The sequence below is a fragment of the Salminus brasiliensis genome, chromosome 3, assembly GCF_030463535.1.
Source record: "Salminus brasiliensis chromosome 3, fSalBra1.hap2, whole genome shotgun sequence".
Lineage (NCBI taxonomy): Eukaryota > Metazoa > Chordata > Actinopteri > Characiformes > Bryconidae > Salminus > Salminus brasiliensis.
Genome location: NC_132880.1, coordinates 11,664,348 through 11,680,169, shown reverse-complemented (window position 1 = coordinate 11,680,169; position 15,822 = coordinate 11,664,348). Strand labels below are relative to the sequence as shown.

The 15,822-nt window shown below is 38.7% G+C and overlaps 1 protein-coding gene across 11 annotated transcripts in view; it reads right to left on the bottom strand.

The window, feature by feature from the left end:
- The window catches only part of epb41a (erythrocyte membrane protein band 4.1a), a 68,217-nt gene extending 55,338 nt beyond the window's left edge, over window positions 1-12,879 (bottom strand). For 3 of the 11 annotated variants that reach the window (XM_072675463.1, XM_072675452.1, XM_072675458.1), the window contains exons 1-3: window positions 12,766-12,877; window positions 5,466-5,596; window positions 4,873-4,933 (exon numbers count right to left, since the gene is read on the bottom strand). In XM_072675463.1, coding sequence (XP_072531564.1) covers window positions 4,873-4,933; window positions 5,466-5,555 — 151 coding nt within the window. In that variant the 5' untranslated portion in view covers window positions 5,556-5,596; window positions 12,766-12,877. Of the gene's footprint in view, window positions 1-398; window positions 640-784; window positions 915-4,872; window positions 4,934-5,465; window positions 5,597-12,184; window positions 12,203-12,765 lie in introns of those variants that run through there. The other 8 variants (XM_072675455.1, XM_072675456.1, XM_072675459.1 and 5 more) reach the window with 6 other exon arrangements.
- Between the last annotated feature and the right edge of the window lie 2,943 nt (window positions 12,880-15,822).

Below are 15,822 nucleotides of genomic sequence, written 5' to 3'. Positions count from 1 at the left end.
ATGTCCCTATGCACAACGCTTGTCACAAGCCTTCTTCATATAGCTAGCAAACTTTCACTTCAGCTGTGATCTAAAAATAAAAAACATTTCACAAAAACAAGTCACACGGCTATACTAATGCAGGATTAAACAAAGGGATGTATCCTATAGACTTAACAGCATGCTCCAAGGTTTTTCTGTCATCAAACTGTTGTTGATTACTGAACTTTACAGTGAAAAACAGACCCACCACAGCACAAGGAAATTCATATTTTGGATAACTGTGGAATATCAAGAAATAATAAAAATAAGCTGGAAAAGGAACACATTAAAGAAAAGAAAGAGTAAAATAAAGTATTAAGAAATCATCTCAGTACATAGGTTGTAATGGGCTTTGTGTGAATGCGAGTACCACGAACATCGATCAAGAGGAGCTGGAAGGAGTGGCGCGCGTTGTTTAAGGCAAGGTAACGTCCCTTTTCATACACATTCCTCTCCCGCTAAAATTTTACTGCAAACAATTTCTTCCCCATACTGCAACTAAAATCCAAGGACAAGCCCACCGCTGTTCCGAACAAAACGATGGATCACAACACAAAAATCGTAGATATCTGTCACATTTTGTGGCATTTGGCTCTGAATGGTTTAAGAACCCCGTGTTTTCTCCACATAACGGGAAAGCAGGTGCGTGAACGCTGTCTGAAAATGGCGCCGAATGTGAAAAAATGTCAACAGATTTCCCTCCTCGTCTGCTTCGCATCACACAATACAGCAATAAGACGCAAAGCTTTGCGTTTGGACTTACCGTTTCCTTTAATTGAACAATATAGAAGAATCGCAGCAGAAATATTTCAAACTTGCCTTCCCTTTCACAGAGATTTAACTCATCGAACCCATGTGTAAAATTATACCACCTTTTTTTAAACGGTGTTTAGATTCTATTAAAAATGGTGGGTGGTGTGGGGAGGGGGGCTATACGTATGCAATGAGGTAAAGCGTATTTATAAAAGCGACCAATTGGAGACGCGCAGAGACGGGAATCGTCCAATCACAGTCGTAGGTACAAAAGCTGGCTGCTTGTACTAGGCTTGCAACAGCATCGTAACCAAGGATACACAGACAAAGTAATAAAGCGGTAGCACTATGTTTCGTAGGTTTTTATAAATTTTACCTCCATATTCCAACGAATATACTTACAGACAAAACTGAATGACAAGTGAATGAACACAGTAATCACGTAAGTAAGCTTAGGAAAAACAAAAAATCACTAAGCACAAAATGTACTAACAGTACGTCCGCTATTGTACATTGTAATATTTTCTCCTTATAAATGACTAAATGTTATGGTCTACATATAAAAGCCATATGTGCGACACTGAAAGGCTGCATTGATTCGGTTTGCCCCTCTCTACAACAGCATCCATCAAAAGTATTAAATAATGGATGGCGCTTTCAAAGGGGGCACTGGTAAAGCAAACCAGGGGGGAAATCAGTTCTCGCAGACTCATTTTAAAACTAAAAGCTATAATCTTAGTATTACGCCTCAAAAATGTATAAACTTGAGATTTCACATTAGTACAATAAAACATTACTATTACTTGCTCTCCTGAGGGTCTCCCCTAGCGAGTCCCTCCCGTCTGCTAATGGAAGAAGCAGGTGCTTGGCAAGACTGTCTGCTGATATGAACTGACAGGACCATCCAGACAGGCATGGTCCCGGGAGATCAGGAAAAACGGAGAAACACTTGCACCCTTCATCCCCCTCCTTACCACAATTTCCATCCACACAGTACTTCTAGAACCTTCTGTTCCCCAGCCCCTCCCCCTCCCCATCCCAACTCTAATGACATCTGTGGTCTTGGGCACCAGCTGGGAATGAGGCCCCTGATAAGAGCTCTTTCCAAGACTACTCCATTACTACGATGAAGCTTTAATGAGGTGTTTAGAAATCCGACTCAACTAAACCAAAATACAAATGCCTGATTATCTAAAAAACAGCATGCTGTTGTACACATTAAAGAAAAAGGTTCATTTAACAACATACTGATGTTTCTTCCAAAAAAGGGATTTTATCACAGAAACACAAAATAGAAGGGCTGCATAATTTCATTGTTATCTGTCAAGCAATTTAATAATTATGTTGAAACCATTCATGGAGAAGGTGCTATCACTATTAAAACTTTAAACGATAGAAAGTTGACAGTCCAAATCAAGATAATGTAATATTAAACATACCTGATATGTTATTGTAACAGTATTATTTTATTAGTATTACTTTTAATGCAACATAATTGATAAACTTGAAATTTTACTTGTACATTTAAAAAAGGGGCATCACTGGGGAAGTTCTTATTGCCCTTATATATACTAACTCAGAAAAATCATGGATTCCTTCTTTCACAAAATCTATTTAATAATGAATCAATTAAAACAATATAATGCATAAAAGAAAACCCAAGGGTACAAAAACACAATGCGATTGACACATGTATTATTTAAGAAATTATATTCCACATCTAATCCCCTTGTGTAAAATATGATGTCAAATGTACAAATATTACACTTTAGACTTATGCCTGCACTCTTAAATATAAAGATACTTTAAATAGTTCTTAGGGTGTTGCCATAGAAGAACCACTTTTGGTTCCATGAAGAAGCACGTAATAGAAAGAGAATGAGAGTGTGAATAACCTTAATATTGTTAAAAAACATTGATATCTTCTGAGGTTTTTTTTTTAGACCTTCACAGTTTCTTTATACTCACACATCTGTTACAAACATAGTATTAAAGTGGTTCTTCTATGGCATAAAAAAACCATTTGAGGCACCTTTATTTTGCAGAGAGTGGCAAAAGCAAGTAAGTAGAATGTTTGGGCCATAATGTGTTAGTTATTTTTGTCTATACAGAAATCATCATCTGCAGGAATAAATATGTTTTGTTAGTTTCTGCCATATTTAGTCAATTAATGTATGTTTGTCACACAACTAGTAGTACCAGAATCTGTTGAGAGCTTACCCATTTCCAGATTATTAGAAAAAAGAGAGAAACTGGACATGACCATTATATTCTGATTCTTACAGCAAAATATTGTTGTTTTACAAATAGTATTCTAGATTTAAAAAAAACCCTAAAGATTATTAAAATACAAATATATGTCAGGTGAGTATTTATATTTGGGTGTTTTGAGTGTCACTCCTTTTTTCTTTGGATGATCATTTTTATCAGGCTGCTCTGTTTTCATGTTGTTAATCCTGAGCTCAAGCCAGTGGCCACCTGTTCCACAAATTCTCTTGATTGGCTCTCTGCTCTCACCCAGTGTCAAAAAATAAAACTGCAAGCCAGAAGGTTACAGAAATGTCTGTTTATGAAAATGGAATGGTAACCCAGCATTTTGTCACATTTAACTCTTTCAGAACGTTTAACTATTAACCAATATCTCAAACAATATTTAATGTAAAACAAAGACAATCTAAAAAAAACAAAATTCAGCTTAGAATTACATTCATTGGAGAAAGAAACACAAACTGGCCCTTTTAACCAAATTCAGTTGAAAATCAAAGAAACATACAAAGGCTTTATTCCTTAAAGTCATCTTGAATCTAAACATTATTTGTAAATATACACTATGTAAACAGTTGTACTTGGATGTATTTATCATGAAATGTCATGGCAATATTGGGCTTTCAATGACTATGTTGAGCTTTTTGAGTTTTTTTTTTGGCCCAGAATGAGTGTACAGCTTACATCTTTATTTAAAAAAGAAAGCAAAATTATTAAAACATATTTGAGGGTTTCTTAGAGATTAACAGGGTAATGACACCCATGTTTTTTTTGCCCACTCCAGTAGCCTGTCCATGGGAAATGTAAAGGTAGAAAACTGGCAAACAGACAATGGCACTTAACTCTACATTTTCTTAGGAATTAATCAACATTTTCTCATTCAGTTTTTTGACTTGTGTAGAATAAAAGTTAGTCTATATCACAAACATCCCTAACTAGCTAGCTGTGCTGCATGCTGCTAGCCCGGGTTTGATGAACTCCCTGTAAACCTTACATTATAATAGAATACAAAAAACACTCCATGAATGACTGCATGATTGAAAATCTGGACTTTTGAATTCATGGGCACTCATCAGAAACATAAATCTTCCCTACATATTTGATGCTTACTAGCCTCTGAGTGTCCACCCTATAAACGTTCCTGTGTTGCTTAAAGTAAGCTTTTATTAGGTTGGTATGGGTAACACACCAACATTTTCTGAAAAACTGTTTTATGTGTCACCTTGAGCCCTTGATAAATATTACTACAGTACATTGTTTAACAAAGTCACCAGTCAAAGCATACATTAGTCCCATGCATCACTGCATGAAGCATCAAGCATAAAGTGAATCATAAATCACGATTGGCTAGTTATTTTTGAGCTTAAAGGAAATGTGATGTACTTACCAGATACGGATGGATGGATGAGTAGGCCAGGGCACGGTCAAAGCCAAAGTCCACATAGATAGATAGGTAGGTAGGTAGGTAGATAGATAGATAGATAGATAGATAGATAGATAGAAAGAGAGTGAGAAAAACTATTCATACATTTTTTAAAAGTATATATTCAATATAAGCTGATTAACTAATAACTTTTGTCCTGTTTAGAATGAGTAGGGCAAACACCACAACCATTATCTTGCTTCTTATTTACACTTGTCCAAACTAAAAACACACAATAGGGGGGGAAAAAGCAAGCAAAACAATATTGACTGAAAATGTGTAAAGCTTATTCTGTCTACCATTTTAACCTAAAAAATTATATTAGGCATTAGTAAGAAAATTGAGTCTGTCTTCACTTTTTTAAAGAATATTAACTTTTTCTGTTTCTGTTATTTTACTTTGAAATATACCTGAGAAATAGTTGTGGGAGAGCAGAATGTGGGTTGGATGCATGTCATGGGGATGGCATGTCTGTTAAAACACAGGAAGATCAAACACAAAGAGATATAGGCAAGTGGTCTTCATTGAATGTTATGAATGTGGTACAAAGGATGAGAATTTTAGAAATTGCATATACATGCATCCTGTCACCCCATGAGCAAAATACTTTGTACTTTGTAAAAAAAACAGTTGTAAGAACTTTATTGCCCTTTATAATTGATTCATTATTTATTTGTTTATTAGTTGACTATTTATTGTGCAAAAACTCTGTTCCAGCAGTTCTGGACCGTATCTGTGAGTGAGAAGACCTACGCAGCCCTTCCCCTGTCTGGTCTTCTCTCTCTAAGCACAGCAGTTTCGATTGTGATCACTCACACACATACAAGCTATGTTTCTGAAGCCTTGGCTGCAGCAGATGTAGGCATTTCTCTGCTATGTCATAGAGGTTTGTTTTTAAGGTCCTGTGGCTGCAAAACAAATCTAAACTGAGCTTGGCAGTTGGTATGAGGTGTTTGTGCTGGGTTTGGTTTTGTGTTTTGGCCTGTGGAGTTTGAAGTCTGACCTTGGGGTGAATTTGCTGGGACGTCCACGCCTGCAAAGATTGGCAACTGTCTTGAATGTTTTCCACTAAATGAGTTCTATAGTAGTTCATTTTTCCAATATCGTCAAAAGTGTCATTTTTTCAGTGCTTGTCTGCAGAAAAAGTAATGAGAGAGCAATCAGCCAGTGGATGTGGTACAAGCAAAAGAGTAGGTGGTAGCACCATCAGCAATACATGGCAATACAGCACTGCTAAAATGTCTTGTGGTTTAAATGTTTTAGATGAAGAAAAGCAAATAAACAAACAGCAATGAAACACCACATATAGGTTGCTCTGCATCAGCATAAAGATTTCCAGGTGTACATTTCAGAACTCACTGACACAGATTTTTGTCTTATGGCAGGAGTGTGGCTTAGTGCTTAGATTAGATAATCAGTATATGTCACAGGTCCAAGCACAAATGTACATTGCAGGAGTTGACTATTGTGATTTTGTTGTATGGAGCCCCAGATAAATCTTTATGTAGCAAAGTAACCATGACCATACAGTAATTTATTAAAACTGGACTTCTGCCTGAACATATTGGCAAGTATTTTATAGTTCCCTGCGGATCACCTGCCACAGCCTCAGATCAGTCAGGAGCAGGACCTATTACAAGTAATGTTTGCAGCTGCTTACTAAAATTGTGAAAATGCTATGAGCGCAAGCAGCTCCAGGAAAGATCAGTTACCTGAAATTTAAGATTCTTTACTTGAGTTGACAATCCACCATGTAACTATGTAGATTTAAATTACTAGCAATGCTGCTGTGCTACACACTACCAATTTTAACAATTTTGTCATCACTGCTGTGTTGTGAATGGTAGAGTAGTGCAGTACCTGATTCAAGTAGGCTACTGTCTGTAACCTGCTTTCAACCCCCACCAAGAGTAAACTGCACCAGTATGGATGGTAATAAAATGACCAGTAGTTATTGTATAGTAATTCTGTATAAAACAATAGGTATTCTGCAACAATAATGTTAACACTTTTCAGTATTACTTTAAAGATTAACATATCTAAATTCATATATATATGTTCTCTGAAATTCACAAAAAGTGAATGTCACCATAATGCATTTTATAAATTACATACTTATGCCGGTAAATATGTTTTTGTATATGTATTTTCAAACTCTAGAATATGCCCAAAGAATTTATGAAATTGTTTTAGTTATGTAAAGCTATTTGAATTGTGAATATAAAATCACAAATTTTGTATTTATTTAGGTTTTATTATACTATGGGCATTGATAGTGATGCAGTTAATTTGTCCATTTGTTCTTCAATTCAAGAGTCCAGTTACCTCATGTACTCGTTATTGTATTTAAAGCAATCTCAATTGAAGAAAAGCAAGACCATTTGCTGTTTAAACTTGGAAACCTTTGTGTGCAAACGGAAGCATTCCTGATTGTTGTTTAATTGTGACTTGACTATGTGTGTAACTACATGACTGGGTCCTTTCTTTCCAAGTTTCTCAGAGTCTTAATGTCCTCTTTTCTGCTTCTTCTGCTTCGCCTTTTTTTTTTTAAATAACTGTTTTAAACTTAAATGTGTTTAAAATCTTATAACCCAGTCTGTCAGACCTCCCTACCTGACCATTCAACTTCCAATTTCTTCAAAATGCTGCAGTCAAATCACTTTGTGTGTTTGAGTGTGTGAATTATTATTTTTTTATTATTTAACATGTATAGTCACATTGAGATTACACATTTTTTACAAGTGAGTCCTGCCCGAGACTGAATGAGCTATGATTTGCTTTTCTATAGTGTCTGCATTAGCCTCTTCCTCTTGGTTCTGACCTCTCTGATTAGTGCTGGTTTAGAACCAAAGAAAGTTGTGCAGTTCTCCTGCTTTGAGCATTAGAGCAAAAGTTTCCACTTTAGTTTCATTTCTAACCAGACGTGATTCAAGAGTAAATACAGGGTGGCGGTATAGATGGTGTATAGCCAAAATGAATATAATGGAAAAAAACAACTTTGTCGTTGCACAAGAACAGCTAAACTTGGTGGTTTTGGTGGCGTGGACAGAAATGACAAAGAATAGACAAACATTTTACAGAACAATGGTTTAAGTGATCCTATTCCGACATATTAACTAACTGCTGTGTACTGTTCGTTGTTTTCTGCATCATATTTACAACAAGGCTCCAAGCTAAGCTAAAGTTGTCTTCTTACTCTGACTTTCCATTCCACCTTAAATGATGCAGCAGTTAGGTTCTGCTATTGAAATGTACACGGTATAACTTCTGCACTATTTAAGGAGGAATTGAGAGTTAGAATTAGAACTTAACATACTTAATTTGGTAACATCATCAGACTTTGGTAACATCATTAGACTTATGAGTTGAAACAAAAACTTATTAAAAGAATTTTAATTGTACACCGAACACAGAAAAGGTCTAATGTCTAAGGTCGTTTTTGCGAAAAAGAGGCAGAGGGCAAGAGGCAGGCAAGCACAATGCTGTCTGTAAAAATGCTATGAACTGATGATATATGTACACAGTAAATTTGTCAGTTAACTAAACTTTTTATGTTAATTTAACTCCAACAGTGTTGATTACTGCATGCAATGTTATGAACAGTCAAAGCACAAGAACCACAGATATTGTGTGAAGTTTACATGTTTCAAGGTGTTGCTATGTTCCTGGTATTGAATATGGGTGTATGCTAAGGAGATGCTAAGCAGTTGGTAGATGGTTGCCTAGGTGCTGCTATGGTATAGGTATTGGTTGTTAAGGTGTTACAGGGCACTTGGTAATATGTTGCTAGGCAGTTGCCTTGGGGAAATATTGTTGCTATGGTGTTGCTAGTTGGTTGCTAAGGTGCCTAGGTGGTTGCTTTGGTAACTGTTAGATTGTTGTTATCGAATAGCTATGTATGCCAAGGAGCATCTAGGTGCTAAGCAGTTGCTACATGGTTGGTAAGGTGTTGCTATGGTGTAGGTTGCTAAGAAATTGGGTTGTTGCTAAGCTGTTGCTGTGGTGTAGGTTTGTTACCAAAAGCACAAGTAATATAACACTATTGGTTCAAGGACTGGTCCATATTTGGCATATATATATATATATATATATATACAGTCATGCCCGAAAGTATTCATACCCCTGTCAAAGTTTGACTTAAATTTACTTTTATTTAACCAGAAATTATATTTTTGCCTGGAAATGACACAGGCATCTCCCAGGAGATAACACGATGATGTACAAGAGGCATCATTGTGGGAAAAAATATTTCTCAGCTTTTATACACATTTGAACAAAAAGTGGCATGTCCAAAATTATTCATACCCTTCTCAATAATTAATAGAAAAGCCTTTATTGGCTATTACAGCAATCAAACGCTTCCTGTAATTGCTGACCAGCTTTTTGCATGTCTCCACTGGTATTTTTGCCCATTCATCTTTAGTGATGAGCTCCAACTCTTTGAGGTTCGAGGGTCTCCTTGCCATCACCCTGATCTTTAGCTCCCTCCACAGATTCTCAATTGGATTCAAGTCAGTACTCTGGCTGGGCCACTGCAAAACATTAATGTTTTTGTCTACTAACCATTTCTTCACCACTTTGGCTGTGTGTTTTGGGTCGTTGTCGTGCTGAAATGTCCACCGGTTCCCAAGGCCAAGTTTCTCTGCAGACTGCCTGATGTTGTTGTTGAGAATCTTGATGTATTGCTCTTTTTTCATGGTGCCATTTACTGTGATCAAGTTCCCTGGTCCATTGGCTGAAAAACACCCCCAAAACATTAGGTTCCCACCACCATGTTTGACAGTGGGGATGGTGTTCTTAGGGTTGAAGGCTTCTCCTTTTTTACGCCAAATGGTGCACACATCATTGTGGCCAAACAATTCAATTTTTGTTTCATCTGACCATAAAACAGAACACCAGAAGTCTTCTTCTTTGTTCAGATGAGCATTTGCAAAGGTCAAGCGGGCTTTTGTGTGCCTTTTCTGGAGAAGTGGTGTCCTCCTTGGCCTGCGTCCGTGGAACCCAGCAGTGTGCAGTGTCCGTTGAACTGTCTGCCTTGAGATGTCGCCACCAGCAGAGTCCAGATTCACCAGGATGGCCTTGGTGGTGATCCTTGGATTTTTCTTCACCTCTCTCACTATTCTCCTGGCCAGCACAGGTGTCACTTTTGGCTTCCGACCACATCTTCTGAGATTTTCCACAGTGCGGAACTTCTTGTATTTTTTAATAATACTTTGCACTATAGCCACTGGAACTTGAAAACATTTTGATATGGCTTTATAGACCTTTCCTGACTTGTGAGCGGCCACAATGCACAGCCGCAGGTCCTTAGTGAGCTCCTTTGTCTTAGCCATGACTGTCCACAAACCAACTGCAGAGAGCTGCTGTTTTTCTCCTGTTGAGTTGATTAAAACAGCTGTTTCCAATGAATCAGGGTAATTCGGATGCTTCCACTATTTGGAATGGTATAGAACTTTGGATTTTCCCATATACTGTGACAGTTTTCCAAGGGTATGAATAATTTTGGACATGCCACTTTTTGTTCAAATGTGTATAAAAGCTGAGAAATACTTTTTCCCACAATGATGCCTCTTGTACATCATCGTGTTATCTCCTGGGAGATGCCTGTGTCGTTTCAAGGCAAAAATATAACTTCTGGTTAAATAAAAGTAAATTTAAGTCAAACTTTGCCAGGGGTATGAATACTTTCGGGCATGACTGTATATATATATATATATATATATATATATATATATATATATATACTGACCAACATCAGTAGATGACAGGGCACCCCAAACCATCATAGACTGCAAAAAAGTCACACTAGGCTTAGATTCTGACACCTTGGATTCTGTGCCTCTTTGCTCTTTCTTCAGAAATGCAAAAATTACCTTCATCTGAAAAGAGAACTTTGGACCTCTTTTAAAGTCTCAATTAAAGACAAAATTCAAAAGACAAAAGTTGTAAAGTTTCAAAAATCTGAACAACATCTGACTGTACCAACCACATAAAGCTCACACCTTAACTGAGTTTTAAAGAAACAGTATACAGGTCTACTACTCTTTGACCACAAGTGAAAAATACTACCCCAGTAGTATATGTAAAATTCTGTATTGTTAATGCTTTAGTGTATTTCTGTCTATTGGACTAAACCTCCTTTACTTTATTCTTCATTGGATAACTACTAAAGGCACATAGTCTATTTCACACATGCACATTTTCATGGTAATGTAACACTAAATAAACATTGTGTCAATGCAGAGTAGTTAAAGAATCAATTTACCTGTATGTGACCCTGGGGAGTTTTTCACTTTCTGTTAAATGAGTTGTAAAAATAGCTTCAGGTTATATGAATCCCGTGCAAATCAACATATGAGTTTGGAGGTGCTCAAGTGGGCATTTAGTTTTGTTGGCACAGATACAGCATTGGCAGAGATCAAGATGATGAGGATGATGATGATGATGATGAATCAATCAATCCATCAAGAGTGGGGATTGTCCAAGTACTACTGTTATAAAGCATTGTGGTTATGATGATGATGATGGTGATACTAATGATGATTACTTTGAAGAACAAAATAAGAGTGGGATTCAAAAAACAAAGCAATAGAGCTTTTACACCCACACCAAAAGCAGAGGTAGGTGCCAAATAAGCTATCCAGAGCTTGACACAGTTACAGAAATAAAGAAAAAAAAATGTATTTTGAAGCCTTTTTCTATCTGGAATTTCCACAAACCTCAAAATCAAATGGCAGTGCTGTATTTACATTCTGTCAGTAATTGAACACCCAAACCTAGGGTTGCAAACCATCTGAGACCCTGTTCAGACAAAAACATATTTTGTCTGCATTTTGTCCTGTCCACTGCCATTTTTTGGTCACTGAAAACACAGCTTTTCAAAAACACTTCACGGTGGAGATTTTTGAGCTCTCTGAAAACACTGACATCAAAATGCATGCATGTTTCTGGCTAAATCTTAAATACCTCCTCATGCTTTATATAGTGAACTATGTCATACAACTACAGCATCTACATGCAGATAGATGTGAGTTTTACATATGAATAAATAGAAATACTGCTCTGTTACTACTACATAATGCTCTATTTAGATTTAGAATCAAATTGTAATTTCATGACCTGCACAGTAGGGCTGGCTGTGAAAAATACTATATTACCATATTTTAAATTTTTACAATACACAATATTTATCACGATACATGTAATCACTAACTAAATACATCATTTATGATAGATTCTTACAACTTACTATTTAGATACTTTCCTGTATTTAAATAATTATTATTCAACATTTGCTGCACTTTATCCAATTAAACCAGACTAATAACATTGTTGGGAAGGAAATATGCAGTTGATTAGTAATTATTAAGCACTGACAATTTCCTCTTATGCTTAAAAAAGCATATTGTATAACACAATATTTCTCTTTATGAGGTACTATTGTCTGATGCAAAGCTAGCATGCTCATACAAGCGTTTTTGTCTCTGTGTGGACAGAAATATTTTCAGGTGTAAAGTAGGAGGAGGCAATATTGTCTATTGTCAGTATTATTTTTCCTGTTTAACCAGATTCAGTGCAGAGCTACACTAGTTCATAGTTTTTGATCATATTACTACTGAGCTACACATCTGTCTGTCTGATTGTTTAAATATCATGATACGTGAAAAGTATTGTGATGAGTTTTTGCCTTATTTGCCTTATAGTTTTGCCTTTACCACTTACCCCACTTGTGGAGTTTCCCCTGTTCTGTGCACTGGGTTTAGGATCAATAACACATTAAGCCACATTATTACAGGGCAGATACTGATGCCTCACTAATGCTGAAAATGAGACAATAGAGCCATATGGGTTAATAACACAACATTTAGTGTTACACAACACTGAATATTTAAAGGCAAAGCCAGAAATGAAAATGCATCTAAAAATGGCAAGTTTTCTCCAACATTAGCTACGTCGATGTGCCCAAGCTTCAGCAAGTTTTCTTTTTATTTCAGGTCACGAACGATTATTACCAGAGAAAAGGGGCGTGTTGTTTTCCACCAGCACCTAAACAATGAATCTACTGGAAATCTGGCTTATTTAGCTCAACAAAACGCCGCGCTGTCGACCACTTGACTCACCAAATAGCAATGCCTGTCTGCCACACGATCAGATACACTATCTCCGTCAAAGCAGCGCAGCTTCTAGCCCCAAACAAGGCCCTTGTTTAAACGGATTCAATACAATTCGGTGTCAGAGCTGTGAAACTAAAGCATTAATCCCCTGGGAATGAGAAAATCAAAAGAAGTTGGACAGTGACCTACCTGAGGGGATCGCAAATCGCTGTCATCTGCTCTTATGTAGTTGGACCCATACAGTGCATGCAGAGGGGTGGGGTGGGGGGAGTTGCTGTATTTTGCTGTCCTGGTTAGAAAAACCGTTACTTCGACGGTGGTGGGGGTGTTCGTAGGAAATATACACAGAGCGCGGCACAGAGCAACGCTAGCTCACTGCGTTGTGTTTTTTAACCACTCGTATTCAGGACAGCTCCGCCTGCTGCTTATTCTTCATTAGAGATCAAGCACCGATTTCCATAAACAAGCAATTTTACCCGTATCAGTAATGTACTCTTTGTACATTGTGTCATAAGTGTGACTTGCGTACACTACCTATGTAGGTTATTAAACCTCTGTGTTTTCTTCCTTATTCATGGTGCCTCTCTTTTTGAGGTACTATCGCCCCATACAGGACTATCATGCTCATACAAGCGTTTTTGTCTGGACGGAAATATTTTCAAAAATGGAGAGAGGAACGAGGGAGGGTCTTTTTAGATCTACCTTCATGCAAAATCTGATTTCTGTAATGTATGCCTGCTTAAATGTATTGAATTGTGTTGGACGTCACTTGGACGTGAAACATCCAATAAAGTAGCTAGGTCTCCAGGTGATTTGGTGCCAACTGATCTAGTTATTGCCGGGCAAATGACATGCTATGAGGAACTTAATATTTTGTTTCACAACCCTGGCAATCACTGCAATCAAAGGATTCCTGTAACTGTCAATGAGACTTCTGCACCTCTGAGCAATCATTTGGCCCACTCCTCATGAGCAAACTGCCCCAGTTGTCTCAAGTTTGAAGGGTGTGTGTTTCAGCTCCTTCCAAAGATGCTCAATAGGATTTAGGTCAGGGCTTATAGAAGGCTTCAGAATAGTCCAATGTTTTCCTTTTACCCATTCTTGGGTGTTTAGATGTTTTTGGTCATTATCCTGTTGCAAGACCCATGACCTCTGACTAAGAGCAAGCTTTCTGACACTGGGCAGCACATTGTTCTCTATAATCTCTTGATAGTCTTGAGATTTCATTGTACCCTGCACAGATTCAAGACACCCTGTGCCAGATGCAGCAAAGCAGCCCCAGAACATAACAGAGCCTTCTCCATGTTTCACAGTAGGGACAGTGTTCTTTTCTTGATATGCTTCATTTTTCCATCTGTGAACATGGAGCTGATGTGCCTTGGCAAAAAGTTCCATTTTTGTCTCATCTGTCCATAGGACAAGCTTTGGGGCTTGTCAACATGTAGTTTGGCAAATTCCAGTCTCGCTTTTTTATGATTTGTTTTCAACAATGGTGTCCTTGGTCTTCTCCCATGAAGTCCACTTTGGGTCAAACAATGAAGGATGGTGCGATTTGACACTGATGTTCCTTGAGCTTGAAGTTGGCCTTTAATCTCTTTAGAAGTTTTTCTAGGCTCTTTTGTTACCATTCATACTATCCCTTTGATTTGTCATCAAATTTCCTCCTGTGGCTACATCCAGGGAGGTTGGCTACAGTCAAGTCAAGTCAAGTCAAGTGGGTTTATTGTCATTTCAACTACATACAGAGTACACAGTGAAACGAAACAACGTTCCTCCAGGACCATGGTGCAACATAGACAGTGCATACAAGACACAAGTGCAACACAAACAAACAAGTGCGGACAGACAACACAACAGACAACACAACACAGACAACACAACACAGTACAGACAGAGGATAATAAATAATGACGGTAGTGTGCAAGTTGTGCAATGTGCAATAAATAGAGTCCAGTGAGGTAGTAAAGTTATTAGTGCAAATGCTTGTGCAAAAAATGCTTCCCATGTTATCTGGGGTAAATGGTTGGAAACAGAGAGAGAGGGAGAGTGTACATGTACCAGAAAGATATCAGTTCAGAAGTTGAGTTGTGTTGAGGAGTCTGATGGCTTGGGGGAAGAAGCTGTTGCAGAGTCTGGTCGTGTTGGACCGGATGCTGCGGTACCTTCTTCCTGATGGCAGGAGGGAGAACAGTCTGTGTGAAGGGTGGGTGGAGTCATCCACAATGCTGGTTGCTTTGCGGATGCAGCGGGTGGTGTAAATGTCCATGACGGAGGGGAGAGAGACTCCGATGATCTTCTCAGCTGTCCTCACAATGCGTTGGAGGGACTTGCAGTCAGAGGCTGTGCAGGTCCCAAACCAGGCAGTGATGCAGCTGCTTAGGATGCTCTCTATGGTTCCCCTATAGAAGAGGGTGAGGATGGGTGGAGGGAGACGGGCCTTTCTCAGCTTCCGGAGGAAGTAGAGACGCTGTTGGGCTTTCTTGGCTGTAGAGCTGGTGTTCAGGGACCAGGTGAGGTTCTCCGCTAGGTGGACACCAAGGAACTTGGTGCTCTTAACGATCTCCACAGAGGAGCCGTTGATGTTAAGCAGAGAGTGGTCCGGTCTTGATTTCCTGAAGTCAACAACCATTTCCTTGGTCTTCTCTACATTCCAGTGAAGGTTGTTGACTGTACACCAGTCTGTCAGCTGCTGCACCTCCTCTCTGTATGCTGACTCGTCGCCTTTGCTGATGAGACCCAGCACAGTTGTATCATCGGCGAACTTTATGATGCTGTTTCGCAACACAGTCATGAGTCAGCAGGGTGAACAGCAGAGGACTCAGTACACTGCCCTGAGGTGCCCCAGTGTTCATGGTGATGGTGCTGGAGCTGCTGTCCCCGAACCGGACTAACTGGGGCCTTCCTGTCAGGAAGTCCAGGATCCAGTTGCAGAGGGGGGTGTTGAGGCCCAGCAGGCTTAACTTCCTGGTGAGGTTCTGTGGGATGATGGTGTTGAATGCTGAACTGAAGTCTATGAACAGCATTCTGACGTAGGTGTCCTTCTCCAGGTGGGTAAGGGAGAGATGAAGGGTGGTGGTGATGGCATCGTCCGTGGAGCGGTTGGGACGATATGCAAATTGCAGGGGGTCCAATGAAGAGGGCAGTTGGTTCTTGATGTTCCTCATGACTAACCTCTCGAAGCACTTCATGATGATGGGCGTGAGAGCTACGGGACGGTAGTCAGTGAGGCAGGACACCGTGGACTTC